Source organism: Neolamprologus multifasciatus, chromosome 16 (genome assembly GCF_963576455.1).
Source record: "Neolamprologus multifasciatus chromosome 16, fNeoMul1.2, whole genome shotgun sequence".
NCBI lineage: Eukaryota > Metazoa > Chordata > Actinopteri > Cichliformes > Cichlidae > Neolamprologus > Neolamprologus multifasciatus.
The window spans coordinates 11,332,721-11,354,580 of NC_140454.1; the positions used below are offsets into that span (position 1 = coordinate 11,332,721).

General features: G+C 40.3%; 1 protein-coding gene across 1 annotated transcript in view; it reads left to right on the forward strand.

Moving 5' to 3' along the window:
• The first annotated feature begins 9,299 nt into the window (after window positions 1-9,299).
• The window catches only part of LOC146500344 (C-type mannose receptor 2-like), a 39,572-nt gene continuing 27,011 nt past the window's right edge, over window positions 9,300-21,860 (forward strand). Inside the window, exons 1-2 of the mRNA XM_085135254.1 lie at window positions 9,300-9,561; window positions 9,894-10,036. Of these exons, the coding sequence (XP_084991380.1) occupies window positions 9,393-9,561; window positions 9,894-10,036 (312 nt within the window). The 5' untranslated portion in view covers window positions 9,300-9,392. The remainder of the gene's footprint in view (window positions 9,562-9,893; window positions 10,037-21,860) is intronic.

Consider the following 21,860-nt stretch of genomic DNA (forward strand, 5'->3'; position numbering starts at 1 on the left):
TCTACGTAGTTCATTTGATCTAAAACCTACTTTAAATATCCCAAAACAGCACAAATTAAAACATTTACTCAGTTGCTTTTACACATTTATTTCAAGATTTTTCCTCAACACTGAAGAAAATTTCCCAACAGCTCATACAGCAAAACACTCCCTTATGTCCTCCTGGGTCCTTTTGCGGACACTTTCGTGTTTTAATTTCAGTTTGTTGTTTGTTGTTTCAGTCTGTAACTTCCAACAGACATTTCTACATATAGAATCACACTGGTCAGTGAGCTGAACCAAACTACAAGTCCAGAGGCTTAAAGATTGTATACTAATGACTTGGTTGACTTAGTTTTCCTCTTCATCATTACCTGAAATTCGTTGATCCTAGTATGTTAATCAACCTTCTCAGTAAGTTAATCCAAGCTGTTGATGGAAAATTTAGCTAATGAAATCCCCCACACCAACACCACACATATGAATTTTTCCTCAATAATAATAAGATAGTGTTGTTTTTACTCACCTGCTAGGTACTGGGCAGAACATCATTTCCACCACCATCATCATCATCATGATGGTGGTGGAAAAGAAGACTGTGCTCATTTCAGAAATGATGAGAAAAAGTCCTGGAATGATCTTCCATGTTTGACTTCTCTTAAGTGGATCTGCAAAAAAACACCAAACAACTTTATGTTTTTTAACAATGATATAATCACAAGTTTTACAGTTTTACCCCTAACTGTAATTCACAAACTAAGTTTGAGCTTTGTCTGTTTTATTCTATAATGAGTGTGTGTTTTGCTGTTACAAATTTCTAGTTCTGTCATTTCTTAGTTTCATTTCCCGCATCGGTTTTCTCCTGATTTGAAGATCGTTTTTATCTATGTAATTTCTTTCACTCGTGTCTCAATTCCCTCCTGTTTGTCATTTCCCAATCCCAGTCACGCTGACCTCAGTAGAAAACATAATGAAGGAGAGTTTATAAGAACTAAGCAGCATTAAAAGCTGGTTTTGAATTCACCTCTGCCTCTGTTCTCTGCATTTGGGTCCACAATCAGCTCACACAGTCACGTAGATGCAGAAACAGAAAACAGCACAGCTGTCCATTAAGGCATGAACTCTCACCGAGATTGTAACATGCAATACTGGCTACTAGAGGGCACTTTTATGTTAAATTATGATCTTCAGCATTTAAAGCAGCTGTGTATTAAGAGTGAAGTGTTATTAAACATTTTAAATGACATATTCCCAGGTCATGAAGCTGTGTGTTAGTTTATGTGACCAGAACTGATGAAAGGTTTGTTCACCATAGATCTCTGATCCGTGAAGGTGTGCTTCCTAGATGGAAAATATTATTGTGTTATTTGTCATGGGCCTGTCACATCAACACCGTGGTGAAAAAGGCCCGACAGCGTCTCTACCACCTCAGATGCTTGAGAGACTTCCGACTGCCCTCCAAGGTGCTCAGGAACTTTTACTCGTGCACCATAGAGAGCATCCTGATGGGAAACATCTCAACCTGGTTCGGGAACAGCACCATGCAGGACAGACAAGCTCTACAGAGGGTTGTGCGATCAGCTGAGCGCACCATCCGCTCCGAGCTCCCTGACTTGCACTCAATCTACAGCAGGCGGTGCTGGACCAAGGCCAGGAAGATCGTGAAGGACCTCAGCCATCCCAACAACGGACTGTTCTCTCTGTTGAGGTCAGGAAAGCGATTCCGCTCCCTGAAGAGCAACACAGAGAGACTGAGGAGGAGCTTCTTCCTGCAGGCGATACGGTCTCTTAATCACACCACCACATAGTACTGACCCACACATATGGTTTTTACACACACACTGGACATTCTGGACTTTGTTTACACTAATTCGATGCGTGGTCATCTAATCAAATCACTTAAATCACTTTAAGCATATTTGCACTGCACAAGACACTTACAAATGTGGATTGCACAACACTGGACATTATATTTCTTCATTTCCATTTAATACTTGTACAGCTGCTGTTATTGTTCTATATTTCTTCATACATTCTTATATATTTCTATACTGTGTATTTGTGTATTTTGTTGTACAGTTATTTTATTTTCAACTTTAATTTATATATTTATCTTATTCTTTCCCAGTTAAATTTACCCTTCATTCTAATTTGTTGTTGTACAGTTATTTCATTTTTAACTTTAATTTTTATATTTTATTTTATTCCTTTCTAGTTAAATTTAACCTTTTTTAATTTTCATATTTATTTCCTATCATAGCCTTTTTTTTCTTTAGGTCACGAGCAGTTGTGTAAGCATTTCACTGCATATCATACTGTATATGACTGTCTATGTGACAAATAAAATTTGAATTTGATTTGATTTGAATTTGATTGATTTGATTTTTTAGGCCTTAACCCCCTCAGTGCGGTCATTGACAAGACTGGCTACGGATACTGACTAGCAGTTATCAGCCACCTCCTGTACATGGATGACATCAAGTTGTATGCCAAGAGTGAACGAGACATCGATTCACTGATCCACACCACCAGGATATACAGCAATGACATCGGAATGTCGTTCGGACTGGAGAAGTGTAGTCGGATGGTAACAAAGAGAGGGAAGGTAGTCAGAACGGAGGGGATCGAACTACCAGAAGGCAACATTGCAGACATAGAGGACAGTTACAAATACCTGGGGATCCCGCAGGCAAATGGGAAACATGAAGAGGCCGCTAGGAAAGCTGCAACCACCAAGTACCTGCAGAGGATCAGGCAAGTCCTGAGGAGTCAGCTGAACGGTAAGAACAAGCTCCGGGTCATCAACACGTACGCCCTGCCCGTGATCAAGTACCCTGCTGGGATAATAAGTTGTCCAAAGGAGGAGATAGAAGCCACTGACATCAACACAAGGAAGCTCCTGACCATGCATGGAGTCCAGCATCCTGAGGCTGTACGCTAAGCGGAAGGAAGGAGGCCGGGGACTGGTGAGTGTCAGCACCACAGTCCAGGATGAGACAAGGAACATCCACGAATACATCACGAAGATGGCCCCAACTGACAGCGTGCTCAGTGAATACCTCAGGCAGCAGAAACCCAAGAAAGAGGAGGAAGGCGAGGAACCATCATGGGAGGACAGGCCCTTGCAGATAGCAGAGGTGGCTGATACCCAGAAATCCTACCAGTGGCTGGACAAAGCCGGACTGAAAGACAGCACGGAAGCACTAATCATGGCAGCACAGGAACAAGCTCTGAGCACAAGATCCATAGAGGCTGGGGTCTATCACACCAGGCAAGACCCCAGATGCAGGCTGTGTAAAGATGCCCCTGAGACAATCCAGCACATAACAGCAGGGTGCAAGATGCTAGCAGGCAGGGCATACATGGAACGCCATAACCAAGTGGCCGGCATAGTGTACAGGAACATCTGTGCCGAGTACAACCTGGAAGTCCCGAGGTCAAAATGGGAGATGCCCCCAAGGGTGATGGAGAATGACTGAGCTAAGATCCTGTGGGACTTCCAGATACAGATGGACAAAATGGTGGTGGCTAACCAACTGGACATAGGGGTGGTAGACAAACAGAAGAAGACGGCCGTAGTGATCGATGTAGCGGTCCCGAATGACAGCAACATCAGGAAGAAGGAACACGAGAAGCAGAAATACCAAGGGCTCAGAGAAGAGCTCGAGAAGATGTGGAGGGTGAAGGTGACGGTGGTCCCAGTGGTAATCGGAGCACTAGGTGCAGTGACTCCCAAGCTAGGCGAGTGGCTCCAGCAGATCCCGGGAACAACATCGGAGATTTCTGTCCAGAAGAGCGCAGTCCTAGGAACAGCTAAGATACTGCGCAGGACGCTCAAGCTCCCAGGCCTCTGGTAGAGGACCTGAGCTTGAAGGATTGACCGCCCACAGGGGCGAGTGTTGTTGTTTTTTTGTATTATATGTATTTTTCATCTATTGTATTTACCAACATTTACCACACCATGCCACATGTTTAAAGAAGGAAAGGAAATTCATTGATGAGAATTATTTATTAAACAAATAAACATAACAATTTTTTTACTCAAGCAACACAACGGTGGCCCAATATCAGACAGAATTGTGAACTCCGCTCTGTAGAGTGGGCAGTCATAATGAAGCAGTTCATTTTATTTTGTAGATTCAAGCTGCTCTTTATATTTTTGGGCACCAGATGTACCAGAGAGGACTCTTGCGTTGAAATAAGGTTCATTACTCGAAGCTTTTCAACACAAGCTGCAGTTAATCCAAAATGCTGCAGCAAGAGTACTGACAGGGACTAGAAAGAGAGAGCATATTTCTCCTGTTTTGGCTTCCCTTCATTGGCTTCCTGTTAAATCCAGAATTGAATTCAAAATCCTGCTCCTCACATACAAGGTCTTAAATAATCAGGCCCCATCTTATCTTAATGACCTTGTAGTACCATATCACCCTATTAGAGCACTTCGCTCTCGCTCTGCAGGCCTACTTGTTGTTCCTAGAGTATTTAAAAGTAGAATGGGAGGGAGAGCCTTCAGTTTTCAGGCCCCTCTTCTGTGGAACCAGCTTCCAGTTTGGATTCGGGAGACAGACACTATCTCTACTTTTAAGATTAGGCTTAAAACTTTCCTTTTTGCTAAAGCATATAGTTAGGGCTGGACCAGGTGACCCTGAATCCTCCCTTAGTTATGCTGCAATAGATGTAGGCTGCCGGGGGATTCCCATGATGCATTGAGTTTTTCCTTTCCAGTCACCTTTCTCACTCACTATGTGTTAACAGACCTCTCTGTATTGAATCGTATCTGTTATTAATCTCTGTCTCTCTTCCACAGCATGTCTTTATCCTGTCTTCCTTCTCTCACCCCAACCGGTCGCAGCAGATGGCCGCCCCTCCCTGAGCCTGGTTCTGCCGGAGGTTTCTTCCTGTTAAAAGGGAGTTTTTCCTTCCCACTGTCGCCAAAGTGCTTGCTCATAGGGGGTCATATGATTGTTGGGCTTTTCTCTGTATCTATGAAGCGCCTTGAGGCGACATTTGTTGTGATTTGGCGCTATATAAATAAAATTGAATTGAATTGAATTGAGTGCTTCAGAAAGCTAGAAAAACAAACAAAAGATAAACTAGAAACTAAGATGACAAACAAGGAACTGATGACTTGGCATAAATAAAAGAACATGGAACACACAAGATGGATGATGCAACGACAAGAAGACAGAGGACTTAAATGTACAGAGGTTAATGTAGAAATGGGAAACCGGAAGGAAACACAGCTGGAACTAATCAAACATAACACAACTGGGGGAAAGCAAAACTGAACACACTAAAAACAGGACTAGGGACTGTCAAAATAAAACAGGAAACCTGAGAAGCACACAAAGATGTGGACAGACTGAATAGAGGGAACAGAGCTATATCTGTTAGTTATTCCAATCACTCAGTCCAAACTTAGCAGCACGAGTTTCAAGTTTATTTTGCTTTTGCTGGATCTAATTTAAGTATCCTGAAGTAGGTAGCACACCTAACTGAACACTCATACAAATGGTTTCACTCATTACTAAGTCAACCAGACTATTGGACCTCTCTATAGTTATGTCCCAATTCAGGGGCTGCATCCTTCGGAAGACCTGGCCTTTGCGGTCTACGTGGGCACGTGGGCCGGGTTCTCCGAAGACCAGGAAGGTTGGAAGTGCGAAGCTCTGAAATGGGACACTCTAGCTTTCAGATTTGCGTCACCGCTGTCTTGTTGCTATCCTAAATATAACAGGACATTGGTGTAAATTCTCTACCATCTCACACTTCTGCTTAATCAGTTTTCTGTTTGACGTTTATTCAGCTGTGCGAAAACTATCATTTTAATCTCGGCCAAACCGATTTACTCAGGAACAAATAAAACACTGAAAAAAGCCAAACAATAACATTTTTAAGTTATCTAAGTGACTTATATATCATGTTTAACCTCAGAGCAAAAGACCGTGTGGGGTCTGAAAACGATGTGCCGGGAGTCCGGTGTTGTCGCCGGCTCTAGTGAGCCTTGACCACCCAGTCAGCTATTGAGCTGGTGAGTAACGGATATCTCAAAAAATGTTGGAGCACTTTTCCAGAAAGAGTAATATTAAAACTAAGTAGCTGCTGCCATTGTCGGAAACTGGAATTGGCTGGGCCGCGCTATGATTTCTGGGATAGGATGGGCCACGAAGGATACACCCGACCCATCCCAGAAATCTGGGGAAAAGGAGGACACATTTGTCGGACGCATTTGGAGCAGTCTTCGTTGCCTATCTGTGATCCAATCGGCCTTTAAATACGGCCTCCGAAGGATGCAGCCCCTGAATTGGGACATAGCATATGTATATGTGCTGTATAATCCTAACTTAATCTACTACATTTTAACATACTGCTGTTACCCCTATTCAACCAAGATACTGTAACTGTAGCGGTCATGTTATGAACACAAATGGGTTTTCACAATTATCAAGATAATCTTGTGTCTTACAGATCTGTCTGTCTAATGGATAGTGGGGAAGAAGTGAGTGAGGAGGAAGAAGGTGAAGAAAAATAAACATTCCCCTTAGAGTGATGGGAAAGATGACAGGATTTCTCATATTGCAGCTATTTGCATTTTTTTTGGCATTTGTGCTTTTGAACTATTACAGTGTAGACGAGGAAAACATTCACTTCTTATAAAACACATCTCTGGTGATGTCTTGTTGCCCTGCTTTTTTTTTTTGTCTTTTAATTATGCAGTGCAGTAAACATATCTCAATGTAATTGTTAGAAGACTAAGATTTCATTTTTTACGTTTTTTTAAACTTGTCAGCTCCACTTTTAAGTTTTTTATCCAGTTTTTTTACTTCACATTTGTAGCTTCGGTGACAACCAAAGAAAACCTCAATTTGTTTTAAAAATGAATGGATGGATGGATAAATAAATCACCAGTAAAACTAAGTCTTACCTTTGTAATGGAAAATTTGTGTTTCACCTCATCTAACCACTGTGTACTATATGTATTTGTAACTTTCCTGTACAAAGAAAGAGTGTATGAAAACAGGAACACAACTGACCGTAAGCCACGATACACTTCATTATCAAGCTGGTGCCTGATGGTAAGAATTTCACTCCCAACCACTGAATAGACAAAGATTGTGTCCACATGATGGCTGAGCTTTTGGTTTGGTTTCAATGCTCAAATTATTTTTCTACAACTGTCGGGTAATAAAAACTAAACAAAAAACAACAAAAACAAAATAATAACTTAAACACAGTAAATACTAAAACAAAGATGAGGTTAAATGCTCATTGAGATGACACAGTATAGCTTGTAAGGCAACCACGCAGCATGTCAAAAATAGTGTTCTACCAATACAAATGAATACATAAAACCACACTTTGGCCTACATGCAAGGCATGCAAAGCACAAAAAACCCACAGAAGCTGCTTTGTGTTGGGCTTAACTGGCTTCTTCAATTGGGAGTATGCATTTCTAACAATGCATACTAAAAATTCAATCACAATTAAAGCTGCAAGCAGCGTTGGGAGGGCCCTCGGAGCCCAGTGTGTCGAGCCATGCTGAACACCTATTTCAACTTGGTGGCAATGGAGAATGCCATCTGAGCAAATGTCACACCGATGCGCGTTGTGTGTTGAATTGCCAGTTTAGATTTCATCTAGATCAATGTTGATTATAATCTAGTGTGCATTTCCTCTTCCGACTACTCAGCGCTCTAACTGTTGGCAGGTATGACTATACTGTTGGCATATCAATCTGTTCGGGGCTCAGCTCTAATCATGCCTGTGAAGTTTGGGAGAGATTGGATAAAGTGTCCTAGAGTTACAGCAGTTTTGTGCTAGTTGGCGAATGACTAAAACTCGACATGTCACTGTGACTATGCTGTTACACAAAACCCCAAAAGCTTTGCAATTTAACTACACCAAGACCGAAGATCATGTTGATCTGATTAAAACCTTAGGAGGAGTTTGTTAAAGTACGAGGCCTGAAAAGGATGAAAAATGTCCCTAAAATTACATATTAAATTCAAAGTGGCCAACTTCCTGGGTTTAGCATATGGTTCTATCAGACTTTTTGTACATCTTAATATCGTACTTCAGGCTGCCAAATTTCAGACTCATAGATTAAACACAGTGCAGGGGCTGCTCTTTTGAAATTTTTATAGGAGGTACTGTGGATCATTCCATCCACGCTACTGAGCCATTTTGCCCTGTGAAACCATTAAAATGAGTAATTTTTCTCCAGACATGATGCATGTGCAAAATTTCATGAGTTTTTGAGCATGTCTAAGCCTAAACATTTCAGTTCAAAGGCACACAAGATCGACAACAGAAACAAATTAAAACAGAAAACAGCAAAGCAGCAGCGCCTTGCATCATTCTCTATGGGAATGTCCTGCAGTGTTCTTATTTTGGGGCAAGGTAATAAAGATGCTGTTGACTCACTACTACATCTTATACTTGACGACTCCAGGTTTTCAATGACAACGAAAGTGCGCAAAATATGGTTGGCAGGCATAACTGCGGCAAAAAAACTAGTGGTTCAGAGGTGGCTCCCACCACATGAACTCTTGGTGAAACACTGGCTACACACTTTGTTAGATATCTTGTACCTAGAACTATCCTCAGCTAGAGATAATTATGCAAACCCCTTAACAGTCCAAAACTGGGAAGGGAATTAGACTAAAAGACTACTCAGAAGTGTGAGTTTATACGTGTATTCTCTTTCTTTTTGTCTTAGTCAGAAATCTACACTATTCATTACTGTGTCTTTTCATATGGATATATACACAGCTCAAGAACAGGTCTAGTTTCAGTGGTAGCATAGCTGCACAAACCACATATTGAATGGGCGACTTCCTCTGAACTTCAAACTTTATAATCAACTGAAACCAGTGAGATTCTCACACTTCACATGTCCTGTGCCACAGAGCTGAGCTCTTAGAAATAATCCACATCCTTTCATGCAATGGAGGAAATTTATGTCAATGAACGCTATGTCAAACCTGCCAACAAGCCATCTATAAAAAAACCCACAGGTAAGAAAGAAAATACAAAGATTTAAAGTTTACATTGTTCAATCTGTTATTACTATTATCACCCCCTTAACCACAACCCCTATTGTTTTTTTCTTTTCAGGTCCAAGGAGCTACAAGAGAAGCTTTTATTTAGTTGTTATTCTCTCGTTGGGGCTGCTGGCTGGACTTCTCACTCTTGCTTTCTACTGTGAGTTGTGTTGTGTTGCTTTGTTGTTGTTGTTTTCTTCTGTTATATATATAACATGTTTCATTACGTACTGGCAAAATTCAAAAAGATTTTTGCTTAGCTCAAAAATAAATCAGCAACAGTGTTCTATTGGCTCTTAAAAACATCTTTACTTATTTATCTGTATTTCAGACAAAAACTCCTTACAAGATTCAGCTGAATATCTCTCAATGAGTAACAAACTTTCCTCAATAACCGAGGAGAGAGACCTTCTAAATGCAACTGTCTCTGTAGTGAGTAACCAACTTTCTTCTATGACTGAGGAGAGAGACCTGCTGAAGGCCAACCTCACTGAAATGACCAAAGAGCTGGAGAGACTGCAGAGTTTGTTCAACCAGAGTGAGTCCTTGTCTGAGCTGTTGTTTGTCTTTGTAAAAGATTTTACACTGAAATTCACTGATTCCGTTTTCCAGTGATAGATGGAAATATTTTCTCATTATATCTGAAATGACAGAATTTCAAGGAAGCAAATTTTAATCTTCATGGATATGTTTCATGTGAATCATTGTCATCATTGTTGCATCTCCTCTGCATTGCAGTGTCAGGATCACAAGGCCTTTTATATATAGATGTTATAAAATATAGATTCCGTTAATTAACAGAGACCAAATAAATCACTGCTGAATGTTCCATGTTGATCTTTAATATTTCTTATTTGATGTTTCTTCCAGAGAAAACATGTCCTACAGGATGGAGCGAGTTCAGTTGTAGCTGTTATCTCCTCTCGGAAAGCTCTGGTTCCTGGCATTTAGCTAGAAAACACTGCACAGACCAAGGAGCAGATTTGGTGGTGATAGACAGCCCTGAAGAACAGGTACAAAGTTCATGCATGTTGTATTGTGTTTTTTTTTTTAATGAATATTGACTTTCAAACCCCACGTTGTTATGAACATGACTTTCCCAATTTGAATAAAAATGTTTCCATAAACATTTCATCATTCCACTAGTTTAACAAGGAACTATCAAAATAAAACAGCAAACATGAGACTCAGACTGAGACGTGGACTTGACACTTGAAGAACAGACATGAAAGCATAACACGACTAGATGTGAGACAAGGAACACAGGGGAGGCAAAGTCACAGAAACCAAGAGACTAGAAACTATAAATTACAATGAAGTCAACGACTATTAATAATTCAAAAACACAAAACATGGAAATTCTCCCATTACACTGAAAGAACATTGGGTATAAAGCTGATGAGAATCTGTAGCCAAAGGGACAGAAATAAAAAGAGTCTAGTGATTCATAACACGAATGTTTGTGTGCTTGTTGGACAGAACTTCATCGCTTCATTCACCCAGAAAGAGACTTGGATTGGTTTAAATGACATAGAACAAGAGGGAACGTGGAAATGGGTAGATGGAACGCCTCTAAAGCTGGAGTAAGTCTTCAAGTTCACCCAATATATTAAATATATTTGTAATAAATAAATATTTTTATAAATAATATTTATTTACTAAGTAAAAATTTTCTTATAAATAAAGAAGTAATGTTTTTTAATTTATATATTTCCTTGGTGAAGTTATTTCATCAAGAAAATAACTTCATTGACAAACCTAGACACCAGGAACTGAAGATCTTAGAGACTGTTTTGGCCTTACCCGGACATGACTTGTTATTAACTAAACATTTTTTGATGAATAATGGAAGAAGAAAAAACAGACCCAGGAGACAACAGCCAATCCTATCATCTGTCCATCCATTTTCTTAACAACTTAACAATTTATTATTAGAGACAGAGGGTTGTGCATGTATCCATAATTCACAATGGGTTAAACATGCTATCAGTAGTCCTTTTTCCCATGTTGTTTTATATGTAATTCAAAGATATTAATGTTGTTTTTTATAGACTCACCAGATACTGGGCATCTCTTCAGCCTGACAACCTGTTGTTTAGAGAGAACTGTGCTCATATCAGATATCAACAAACTTCCTGGAATGATGAAAGATGTGAAAATTCTCTCCAATGGGTCTGTGAAAAACTACTGTAACAGCTGAATTTGTTTGAAAATTAGATTTGTAAATATTTTTCAAATTAGGCTATCATTGTTATTTCATTAGCATTTTTATATATCCTTTTCTGAATAAGTATTAAGATTTAGTGAAAAACAAAAACATAGCATAGGTATATTTCAAAAACAACCCTTGAAATATAACTATGCCTATAATAACAGTAATAATAATAACGAGTAACTGACCCATTTTATTTGGATAGCACTTCTAAAAACATACAGTCACAGCACACAGTTTTACTTTAGAGAATCAAATGCAGCCCCTTATTAGGAAGAAGATGAAGACTGTAATTCCTGTCATAAAAAAAAAACAAAACAGAAAACGACAGTGGTCTGCTTTAGTGTGTGCTCAGTGTGGTTTCAGTCAATAATTACCGTCACTGGGGAAATGGTGTTACCATATTTTGAATAATTCTGTGGTATTTTTATTGATAATGTTCTGTTTAGATTCTTTCAGTGGTTGTAACAGTGTTTTGGCATCTCAAAGATTAGACCTAAGAGCTTTATCTAGGGAGGACTGTTAAAATTGTTACATTTCAGTCTGCAGCATTTGGGCATTATTGAGTAATTTGCCATACAATATTAGAGTGTTTTTATTTTGAAACATAGCTAAAATGTGCAGACATGAAACAGCACACAGTGGCTTGTACTGGTTGAAATTTGCACTGCATTTGCATTTCATATTGCAAATGTGCTCACTTGCTATTGTGACTGCTGAAAGCATTTAAACTAATGTTATCTTCACTTTATTGTTATTATTCTAGTAGAAAAACGGAGATTATTTTCTGTTGCTGTGTGTGTGTGTGTGTGTGTGTGTGTGTGTGTGTGTGTGTGTGTGTGTGTAAGACATTTTACTGTATTTATGTGTTTTTCTTATTTTTTTTAATCTATTGTACAGATTACAGAAAAAAAATGCTTTTACATACATAAAGAAATTATTTTGCATTCTACTTGCTAAAAATCTGAAGCAGAAAATGATAAGGTCTTGCCATTGTTATTTCAGCTTTTTTAATCATTAAAAACATACATTTTCATGATGCAGTCTTATTGAAATGCAGTTTCCTCAGCATGTGTTTGACAGATATAACATTGTGATTCATCTTCAGAAAAGTGGACAGAAAAAGAGTTTGACTTCTGTGTCGTTTCACATGATTATGCAAACCCATAGAACAATGATATACCCTGCCTGTTATATGTACAAGAGCAGGAACGTTAACACCAAGCAGCTTTCATGAAAACCAGTGGGAATGCAGCCACCAGGGGGCGAAATGGTAATGGACGTTCATTCACTTTCTACACATACACTCCTGATCAAAAGTGGCTGCAGAATCACAGAGGCTGGCTGTGTGAGCTGGTCACACTTTATACACGTAGTTATAGAAAACACATTAAATGCAATTCTAGTGAAAGTAACAGCATGTAGTGTCCACGCTGTCAGCCTTTCTGTTCAGGGACAGTCACCCAGCAGCAGCAGAGCAACAGAAAACATGTTGGTACTAAAAGTAATCTACTTCTCTTCTTCTGCTGCAGCCAACTGCAATATATCAAGTCTTCATATTAGTCTGGGAGGAAGTTTAGTTTAATTACAGATGGACACTGACAGAATGCACAGAAATATGGATTAAAGTGTCAGCCACTGGGTAAAGTTTGATCTTTTTAATGAAAAAAAAAATCAAAACAAAATCCAGAGTGTTTTCTTTTATTCATTAAAAACTTTTACCCCAAATTGCTAAAGTCATTAGTTTTGCATTGACTCATTCTTTTCAGGAAAAAAAAAGTTTCACAAAGCTGTTTTTTTCATAGTTAAATTCTCTTGAATTGATCAGTGGTATTAGGGCTCCTCCTCTGCTGCATGTTATAATTGTTTAGGCACCGAGGGGTTCCAATTCAGCTGTACCGATGGCTTATTAGGCCCTGTGACAGACTGGCGACCTGTCCAGGGTGTACCCTGCCTCTCGCACTAAGATAGCTGGGATAGGCTCCAGTGCCCGCCACGACTCTGAGAAGGATAAGCGGAAATGAACGGATAGATGGATGGATGATGGCTGATTACTGTGAGTCTCTGGTTCAGTAATACACAGTAGTGTCTTCAGGGTGCACAATTTATCCAGCTACAGTCACTGCTGTCGTTTCAGGAGATGATAAATCAGCACTGGACTGACTGTGAGTAAGAGGTGCTACTACTATTGAAGTAAATCCAAGCCATCCACTGCAATCCTATTCCAGCATTGTGGCTCAGCCAAGCAGCATACATATGAATACTAAACCCTAAATATATACAGACCAGTCCGTGGGATTCTCCAGACCTTTTAACCACTATTTCAGACTGAGTCAGTGTTTGAGCATTAGTACCTACAAATAAAGAAATAAATGGCTTCTGTATTTCAAGCATATCATTTTTTATGGGGTCATAATGTTTGCAAAATGACTGCATTGTCCTTACCACTCCAGTAAACTAAGAATAAGGAAAACAACCATTAAGTCAGAATGATTCTTCATGGAGGGCATTGGTCTCCGCTATAGTCTTATATGTATTTTTCATTCCTTGAACATGTACATATACACCAATAAAAATTTTAAAGTTAAAAAAAAGAGGAACATCTAAGCATCACTAAAATATTTCCCTGTTAAGCAGCTTTATTGTATTTTTTAACTGTGTTGCTGAGTCACGGTTAATTCCTGTACCTATGGGGTTAAAAAAAAAACCCAGCTGAAAAGAGTGTTAATGTCTTTTGATGTGCTGACATTTTGTACAACAAATCTCACTCTTGTGTGTTAAACTTATACCTGGTTGGATTCTGATCAGTGTTAAGCCATTAAACATAATTACCTTGCAGCAAAATCACATATGAATTATGATTCTGTGTTTAACCCTTAGCATTTCTCTTACTGAGGATGTGTTGGCGATTGCCTGAGAGCAGTAGCTGCCACTACTCTCACCCCAGATAAAGGCAATCCCATCCTGTCCATCCTCCATCCTTTTCCTGTCTAATCCAAGTGTTTCGATAATATTTTTCACTAAACCTTGAGTATTTACAGGTCAGTCTGTGGGATTCTCCAGGCCTATAGACCTTACACTATATTTTGTATTTTTGTAAGTTTGTTCATTGCAGACATAAACACTTTTGTTAACTCATTCTGTCTTTTACTAGAATTTAAAACCTTCTGCTCTCAAAATCAGCTTGTGAATATTAACATGGAGACAACAACATGCATGACAATAAATATCCATAGAAAAATAAATCTGGTTCTGCAGTTATTTAGTGACATGTGAAGGGGATTTATGACATTATTAATTCAATTAAATTCAATTCAATTTTACTTATATAGCACCAAATTACAACAGTTGCCTCAAGGCACTTTATATTGTACACTAGATCGTACAATAATAGATACAGAGAAAAACCCAACAATCATATGATCCCCTATGAGCAAGCACTTTGGCGACAGTGGGAAGGAAAAATTCCCTTTTAACAGGAAGAAACCTCCGACAGAACCAGGCTCAGGGAGGGGCGGCCATCTGTTGCGACCGGTTGGGGTGAGAGAAGGAAGACAGGATAAAGACATGCTGTGGAAGAGAGCCAGAGATTAATAACAGGTATGATTCAATGCACAGAGTTCTATTAATACATAGTGAGTGAGAAAGGTGACTGGAAAGGAAAAACTCAATGCATCATGGGAATCCCCCGGCAGCCTACGTCTATTGCAGCATAACTAAGGGGGGATTCAGGGTCACCTGGTCCAGCCCAAACTATATATATATATATATATAGCAAAAAGGAAAGTTTGAAGCCTAATCTTAAAAGTAGAGAGAGTGTCTGTCTCCCGAATCCAAACTGGAAGCTGGTTCCACAGAAGAGGGGCCTGAAAACTGAAGGCTCTCCCTCCCATTCTACTTTTAAATACTCTAGGAACAACAAATAAGCCTGCAGTGCAAATATCACCCTATTAGAGCGAAGTGCTCTAATAGGGTGATATGGTACTACAAGGTCATTAAGATAAGATGGGACCTGATTATTTATGACCTTGTATGTGAGGAGAAAGATTTTGAATTTTTCTGGATTTAACAGGAAGCCAATGAAGGGAAGCCAAAACAGGAGAAATATGCATTCTCTTTCTAGTCCCTGTTATTACTGTTGTTGCAGCATTTTGGATTAACTGAAGGCTTTTCAGGGAGTTTTTAGGACATCCTGATAATAATGAATTACAGTAGTCCAGCCTCAAAGTAATAAATGCATGAACTTGTTTTTCAGCGTCACTCTGAGACAGGATATTTCTAATTTTAAAGATGCTGTGCAAATGGAAGAAAGCAGTCTTACATATTTGTTTAATATGTGCATTAAAGGGCATGTCTTAGTCAAAAATGACTCCAAGGTTCCTCACAGTCAATGTTCCCTCTAAGCTGCGCGTGTGCGCAATTGCGCACTGCTGGCACAGTCTCTGCGCACAGAAAAAAAACTAACCTGAATTGAAATTAAAATTAATACGTTAACAATTCTGTTTTGCAGTGTTAGTCAGTAAGTGACTGGCTGCTCCCGTATGGGATTAGAACGATGCCACCTTATCCCACAGTCCAGCCAATGATGCGTTTCACATTCGTATATACGCAGCTAATCAACGTCGTTGACAGGCTATGACATTATGTGCCGACACCGGTGTCTTAGCTAGCAAAGCAACGTGGCTGATGTGGAGTGAAGCCACGTTAATGACAACGTGTACAACCATTGGAGATGTGAGCAGGACAGACGGAACAATTGATGGAAAAAGTGTGGACTTTATACCAGTTTTTAAATTGTGTTGATAGGCCACAAAAACCAGAGTTATGATAAAAATATCTGCAATGTTTGGTTTTCTTCCTGAATACTGAATACTATCATTGTTTATATCTACTGGAAGAAACGGTAAAAACTGCGTTTTATAAGGAAAACGCTCGAAAGCGCTCTCCGCCTGTGAGCAAAAACAAAACCAAAAAAAACCCCCACCCTTTCCTATTGGTGGAAAAATATACCATGCCGACCAATCAAAAAATGATATGGCAACATGGCATTTAGTTTTTTAGGAAGGGGGGAAGTTTTAGGAGTGACGGCGGTGTTTTGAGATGTGAGAGGCTTCCTTTAGATCCGTGTGTTCCTTCTTTTTTCCTTCAGGCTTTTATCTATAATCCAGTTTTGAGTTCCCTCCCCAGACGCCTTAACACCCACTCACATCCTGGGCCATCTGACCTCAGGAATTCGCATGATAAGGTGGGGCCAGGTTTCACAATGAGCTCACCCGAAACCCTGGCTGATGTGGACCCCTACCCAGTTTCACACCTTGGCTCAGGCGATTAGAGGATCATCAGGGGGTCCTTTTGTCCCTCTGTGGGGGGACACTCCCACTAGGTTTAAATCTGGGACTCCCCATCATTTGACCTTAGAACTGAAGAAGCTTCTCGGATGAGAGGTGAAACGTCTTCAAGCAACTTAAAGAAGTCCAGACGCTTTTCTTTGCAAGCTTATTTGACTACGATGACCTGGATGACTGAGAACCTTCACAGACATGTTAATGTGGCAGCACTAGTTGGACCAGTTGGAATTACCTTTAGTGATAGATAAATAAATAAAGTGAATAAAATCTTTTATTATTTAATGTGCCCTCCTCTGTTATTTTGACTGCTGACAGCATTCAAAGTACAGAGGATGACGACGGGCTTAAGGGAAACAGCAAGCTGATAAAACCCTGAACATGATATGATAATAATCACATGTACCAATATTTAACAGATAGCAACATAGCACATAGTTTCCTGGCAATAGCCAACCATACTTTGATAACAAGCATGCACACAGTATAAACAAAATACACAGTAAAATCACATTATGCAACAACATCTCTGCACTACTTGAGTTACAACATACAGTCGTTACAAAAAAAGTTCACAGGGGTGATATGAAGTCCTGTAAAAAATTGAGTAGACACTAAAATTCAATAACTTGTTGAACCACCTTTAGAAGGAATGGTTTGAAGTAATTATTTTCTGTATGTATATCAGTCTGTCAGAGTGTTTGATTTTGGTTTTCAAAGCACTTTCTACCAGTTTCTCTATAAATCATTAAGATGTCCACCAGCAAATTTAAGATGGGCTTATACATAGAGAGTGACCTAGCAGGCACTGCAAGATTTCAGTCCATTACTGTGTAGTGTGTTACTAATGGTGTGCTTGCTGACTGTGGTCCCAGCTGCCTTCAGATGATTAACATTTTAATTTTGGGATTATCCACCACCTTTCTCATGATCATCATCCCCATCAGGGGTGAAGATCTTGCTCCAGACGAGGGTGATAGATGGTCATTTTATATTTGTTCTATTTCTGATTTGAACACCAACAGTTGTCACCTTCTCACCAAGCTAGTTGCTGGTGGTCTTGTAGTCCTTTCAGCCCTGTGTACGTCGACAATCTTGTCCCCAATGCCCTTTGATAGCTTTGGTCTCGACCAAAGGCTGGAGAGGTTGGAATGGAGAAAAATGAAATTGATTCTGTGTTCATTTGAGATCAGGATTGTCTACAATTGACTAAATGATTGCAATTGCAATGTGTGGCATAATACCCAGAATATTGGCTGGGTGGTATGGGATCAAATACTGATTTCATTCAATGACACGCAAGTCAATTTATACCTTTTATGTAATATGCTTTTTCTAGAATTTTGGTTAATATTTTATCTCTCTACTGAGCCTGAAGCTCAGTCGGCTGCCCAGCCTGAAGCTCAGTCATCTACTCCACCACCAGCTCCATTCTCACCTCAACCATCACTTTGGTTATTAGCTCAGCTCAGCCTCCTGTTCAGTAGCTCACAGCTCTGCCCGCTGTCTCCTGCTCAGCCTTCAGTATGGTCTTTAGCTCCGTCTTCAGTTCATTCTGCCACTCAGACTGAACTGCCACTATTCAACTGCCTATACAGCCAGGGGTCCCCACACCTTCTGGCCCTGCATCTGCTCCTGCTGGAGGCTCAGGTGAGCCAACCCAGCACTCCGCAGTTCCCACGCCGCTGTCTGCCTCATTAGCTGGGGGTTCTGGAGAGCTCGACCAGCATTTCCTCGTGTCCACTGAGTGTTCTGGAGAACCGTGCCAGCCGTCCTCTGCCTCAGCTGGAGGGTCCGAGGGGCATTCACCTGTCTTCAGTCTCCACTGGAAGGTGTCAGGGATCGCTTCAGCTGTCTTCAGTCCCCGCTGGAGGGTTAGTGGGATCCATCCAGCCTGCAGTGCACCCACCCGCTCCATCATCTGTGGCTGCCACTCTACTGTCTGGTTCTGCCTCGTCTGGTCCTGCAGCTGCCACCTCCTCGTCCATGTCTGGTTCGGCGTCAGTGTTCACCTTCCAGGCCGCTGACTGGACTTCTTCGTCAGTGCGGACAGCCTCTGGACTAGCTCAGGCTTTGTCTCAAATCTTGAAGCTATTAAAAAAATCATCTGGTTTCCATGGACTCATTTCACTTAAGCCACTCAATATAAAGTCAGCTACATTTTGGATTTCAAAATAATAACCCACTGAAATCTGTTACAGGCACTCTGACATGTCATCAGTTTCATCTTTTGTTGTTGTTTTTCCTTAATTTAGCGTGGCATTATATTGAAACTTCCTGGTTCCACAGATTGGAAAATGTTATATGATTACAGTAACACTTACTTTGTAATGCACTAACACGGTTAACAACAGTGATGTGTTCTTTCAGTTAACATCAGTGTTGGGGAGTAACGGTATACATATACTGCCGTTAAGTATTTAAAATACAAAATATGAGTAACTGTATTCCATTACAGTTGCCATTTAAAAAGTTGGAATTTAGAATACAGTTACTTTGTTGAAATAAATGGATTACACGGCGGTACTTCCCTGTTTCATATTGTCGCGGGTCGGGACTGTTTGGGTTTTGTTTTTTCTGGTGTTCCACGCGGCAGCGTTACGGTTGCCATGGTTACAGGATGACGCACACTCTCTGCGACTGTGTGTTTCCTGGGTGAGTGAGCATGTCACTACCCGCTCCGTACCGGAAACCCCTCATGCGCGAAAGGTGTCTACTTCCAGTCGAAGCGTTTTACGATAGTTACGGGTCAGAGTATCTGTTAAGATGTTAAGAATAATAAGTATCTCTTAAAATATTTCCAATAATGAAACATTTAATATAATGTAGACAAAAACAAAAAAATAAAAAGATAGTACTGATCAGTACTCCGCGATCTATACCGCGCATGTGCAGGGGTTTTCTGCCACCTGCTGACCGAGCGAATGAACCCTATTGTAAACTGAATTAGCGTCATTACAAACGTGTGTTAATTTTGATTTAGTGATAGTCGAGTGTCTTTATGCTTGTCTGTGTGGAGAGGATTGACTGGAATAGTGATGATGATGTCCGCTACCACTGTCAATTGTCAGTAAACACTTCATCTGGCTGATGAATCTTCACGTGGCATATTACAAAGTCTGTATTATTAACTCTGTAATTAGGCACCATTCTTCTTATTTTACGGCGCTGTTGTTCAATCGGGGAACGCTCTCTGTTGAGGAGAAAAGCATGAATGTGTTTGTATACGGATTATCCATAGTTTAAATGTCCCGGTAGTCGAAAAGGAGGCAGAGCTGTTGAGAAATGCTAGGAGCTAACTGGGCGCTAACCATATCATTCAAATATATTGAATGTCGCAATGCTGGCAAAGAGAGGAAGTGACGTAAGATTTGCGAATGCGGGGTACCGATCGGGTTTCCGGTACAGATCGGGTATCTGGTACAGATTGGGTAGCGACAGAGCGCCTTTTTGTTGTTGTTGTTATGCTAAGCTAATAGGCAGAATGCTACAGTCATAGCTCTAAAGAATGTAGCCTCATGGGCAGTGTGGTCCGTGCTGCAGGGAGAATGGACTGCCATACCCGTTATGTGTCTGTGAGCACAAGGAGGGAGAAAAAGGAGAGTGGAAAAGTACAAGTTGTCATCAAGCAGAAACGGGAGCTGGAAGCATGTAAATATAATAATAACCACTGCAGCCAAGAAGAGTGCCTGACGAGCCCAGTTGTAAGTAAGCTATTAAGACTCGACTGTACACTGTGTTCGTGTTTTCCTCCAAAACAATGAGTTCTGTTGGAGCATCCTTTCAACGCCTCTCTCTGTCTCTCGCAAGCAAAGTTGACCCAAACAACAAAGTAAAGCTAGTTTTCGGCTACGAGCCCGACACGAACCCACCGTATTAGCCAGAGGTCCCTTTACTATGGTTTGGAGCCATGGACCTTCAGTAATAGTAAGGAATCACACAGCAATTGTACATTCATGTAGTTGTAAAAAGCATGATAATATATTAATTAATCCAAAGTATTCAGAATACGTTACTCTCATTGAGTAACGTAACGGAATACGTTACAAAATACATTTTGGGGCATGTATTCTGTAATCTATAGTGGAATATGTCAGGTTTATATTATTGGATTGTCATTTATGCTTAGAAGTGTTTACTAAGTGTTTAGGGCGACCGTGGCTCAGGGGGTTGGGAAGCGTATCTGTAACCGGAAGGTCGCCGGTTCGATCCCCGGGCTCTCTGTCCTGGTCGTTGTGTCCTTGGGCAAGACACTTCACCTACCGCCTACTGGTGTTGGCCAGAGGGGCCGATGGCGCGATATGGCAGCCTCGCTTCTGTCAGTCTGCCCCAGGGCAGCTGTGGCTACAACAGTGTGTGAATGTGAGAGTGAATGAATAATGGCATTGTAAAGCGCTTTGGGTGCCTTGAAAAGCGCTATATAAATCCAATCCATTATTATTATTATTATTATTACTCATATATACTTAGAGTTTTATAATCAATTGCATGTTGATCCTTAGCAGTCTGTAAAAACTCTGTGTGCCTTCCAGAGTGTTCTGGCATACACACTCACATCCTGGGGTCACGAGAAGAGGTCGTACCTTCTTTTATTGTATTATGGTATAGCAAACACAAGTATATCTGTTTTAGTCTAAGTGCCTTTTGTTTAGATGAACTGCTGGACTTCCAGACCAGCAGGTTTAGGGAAGTTGTTTATGGGGTCACATCTTTGTCCAGTCCTCTCCCTCATGCATGAGTAACACAAAGAACAGTGGTAACTTGTGTCTTGCTTTTGCTGTGTAGTAGAATTGTCTTGAATGTTCCAGCGAATAGGTTTATGCTATGAACCTATCAGAATACATTTTAAAAGTAACCTTCCCAACACTGGTTAACATACACAGTATTCCTCCTATACAACTGGACTTAACTCTGCACTGAGATAAGTCATCTTCTCATGGTCATTAGAAATACATTAAAAACACTTTTTTAAACACTTTGCTTTTCAGCCCCAGTGATGAACATCATTTGTATACAGTCTATATAATACCCTACACAGAAATTGTATGAAATGCACATTGGGTGTGATGGTTGCTTACATTAAAGTGTCCTTAAATATGTTAAATGCTTTCATAAAATATTATGTTTCTCCATGAATTTAAGAAGATCAGAACAAAATAAATACTGCTCACAGATACGGATACAAAAGCCAGTCATAATTTGATAACAAAGACACCCACAGTACAGGCACATTATGCAACAGCAGCTCTGTACTGGATAAGTTACGACATATAGTCATGC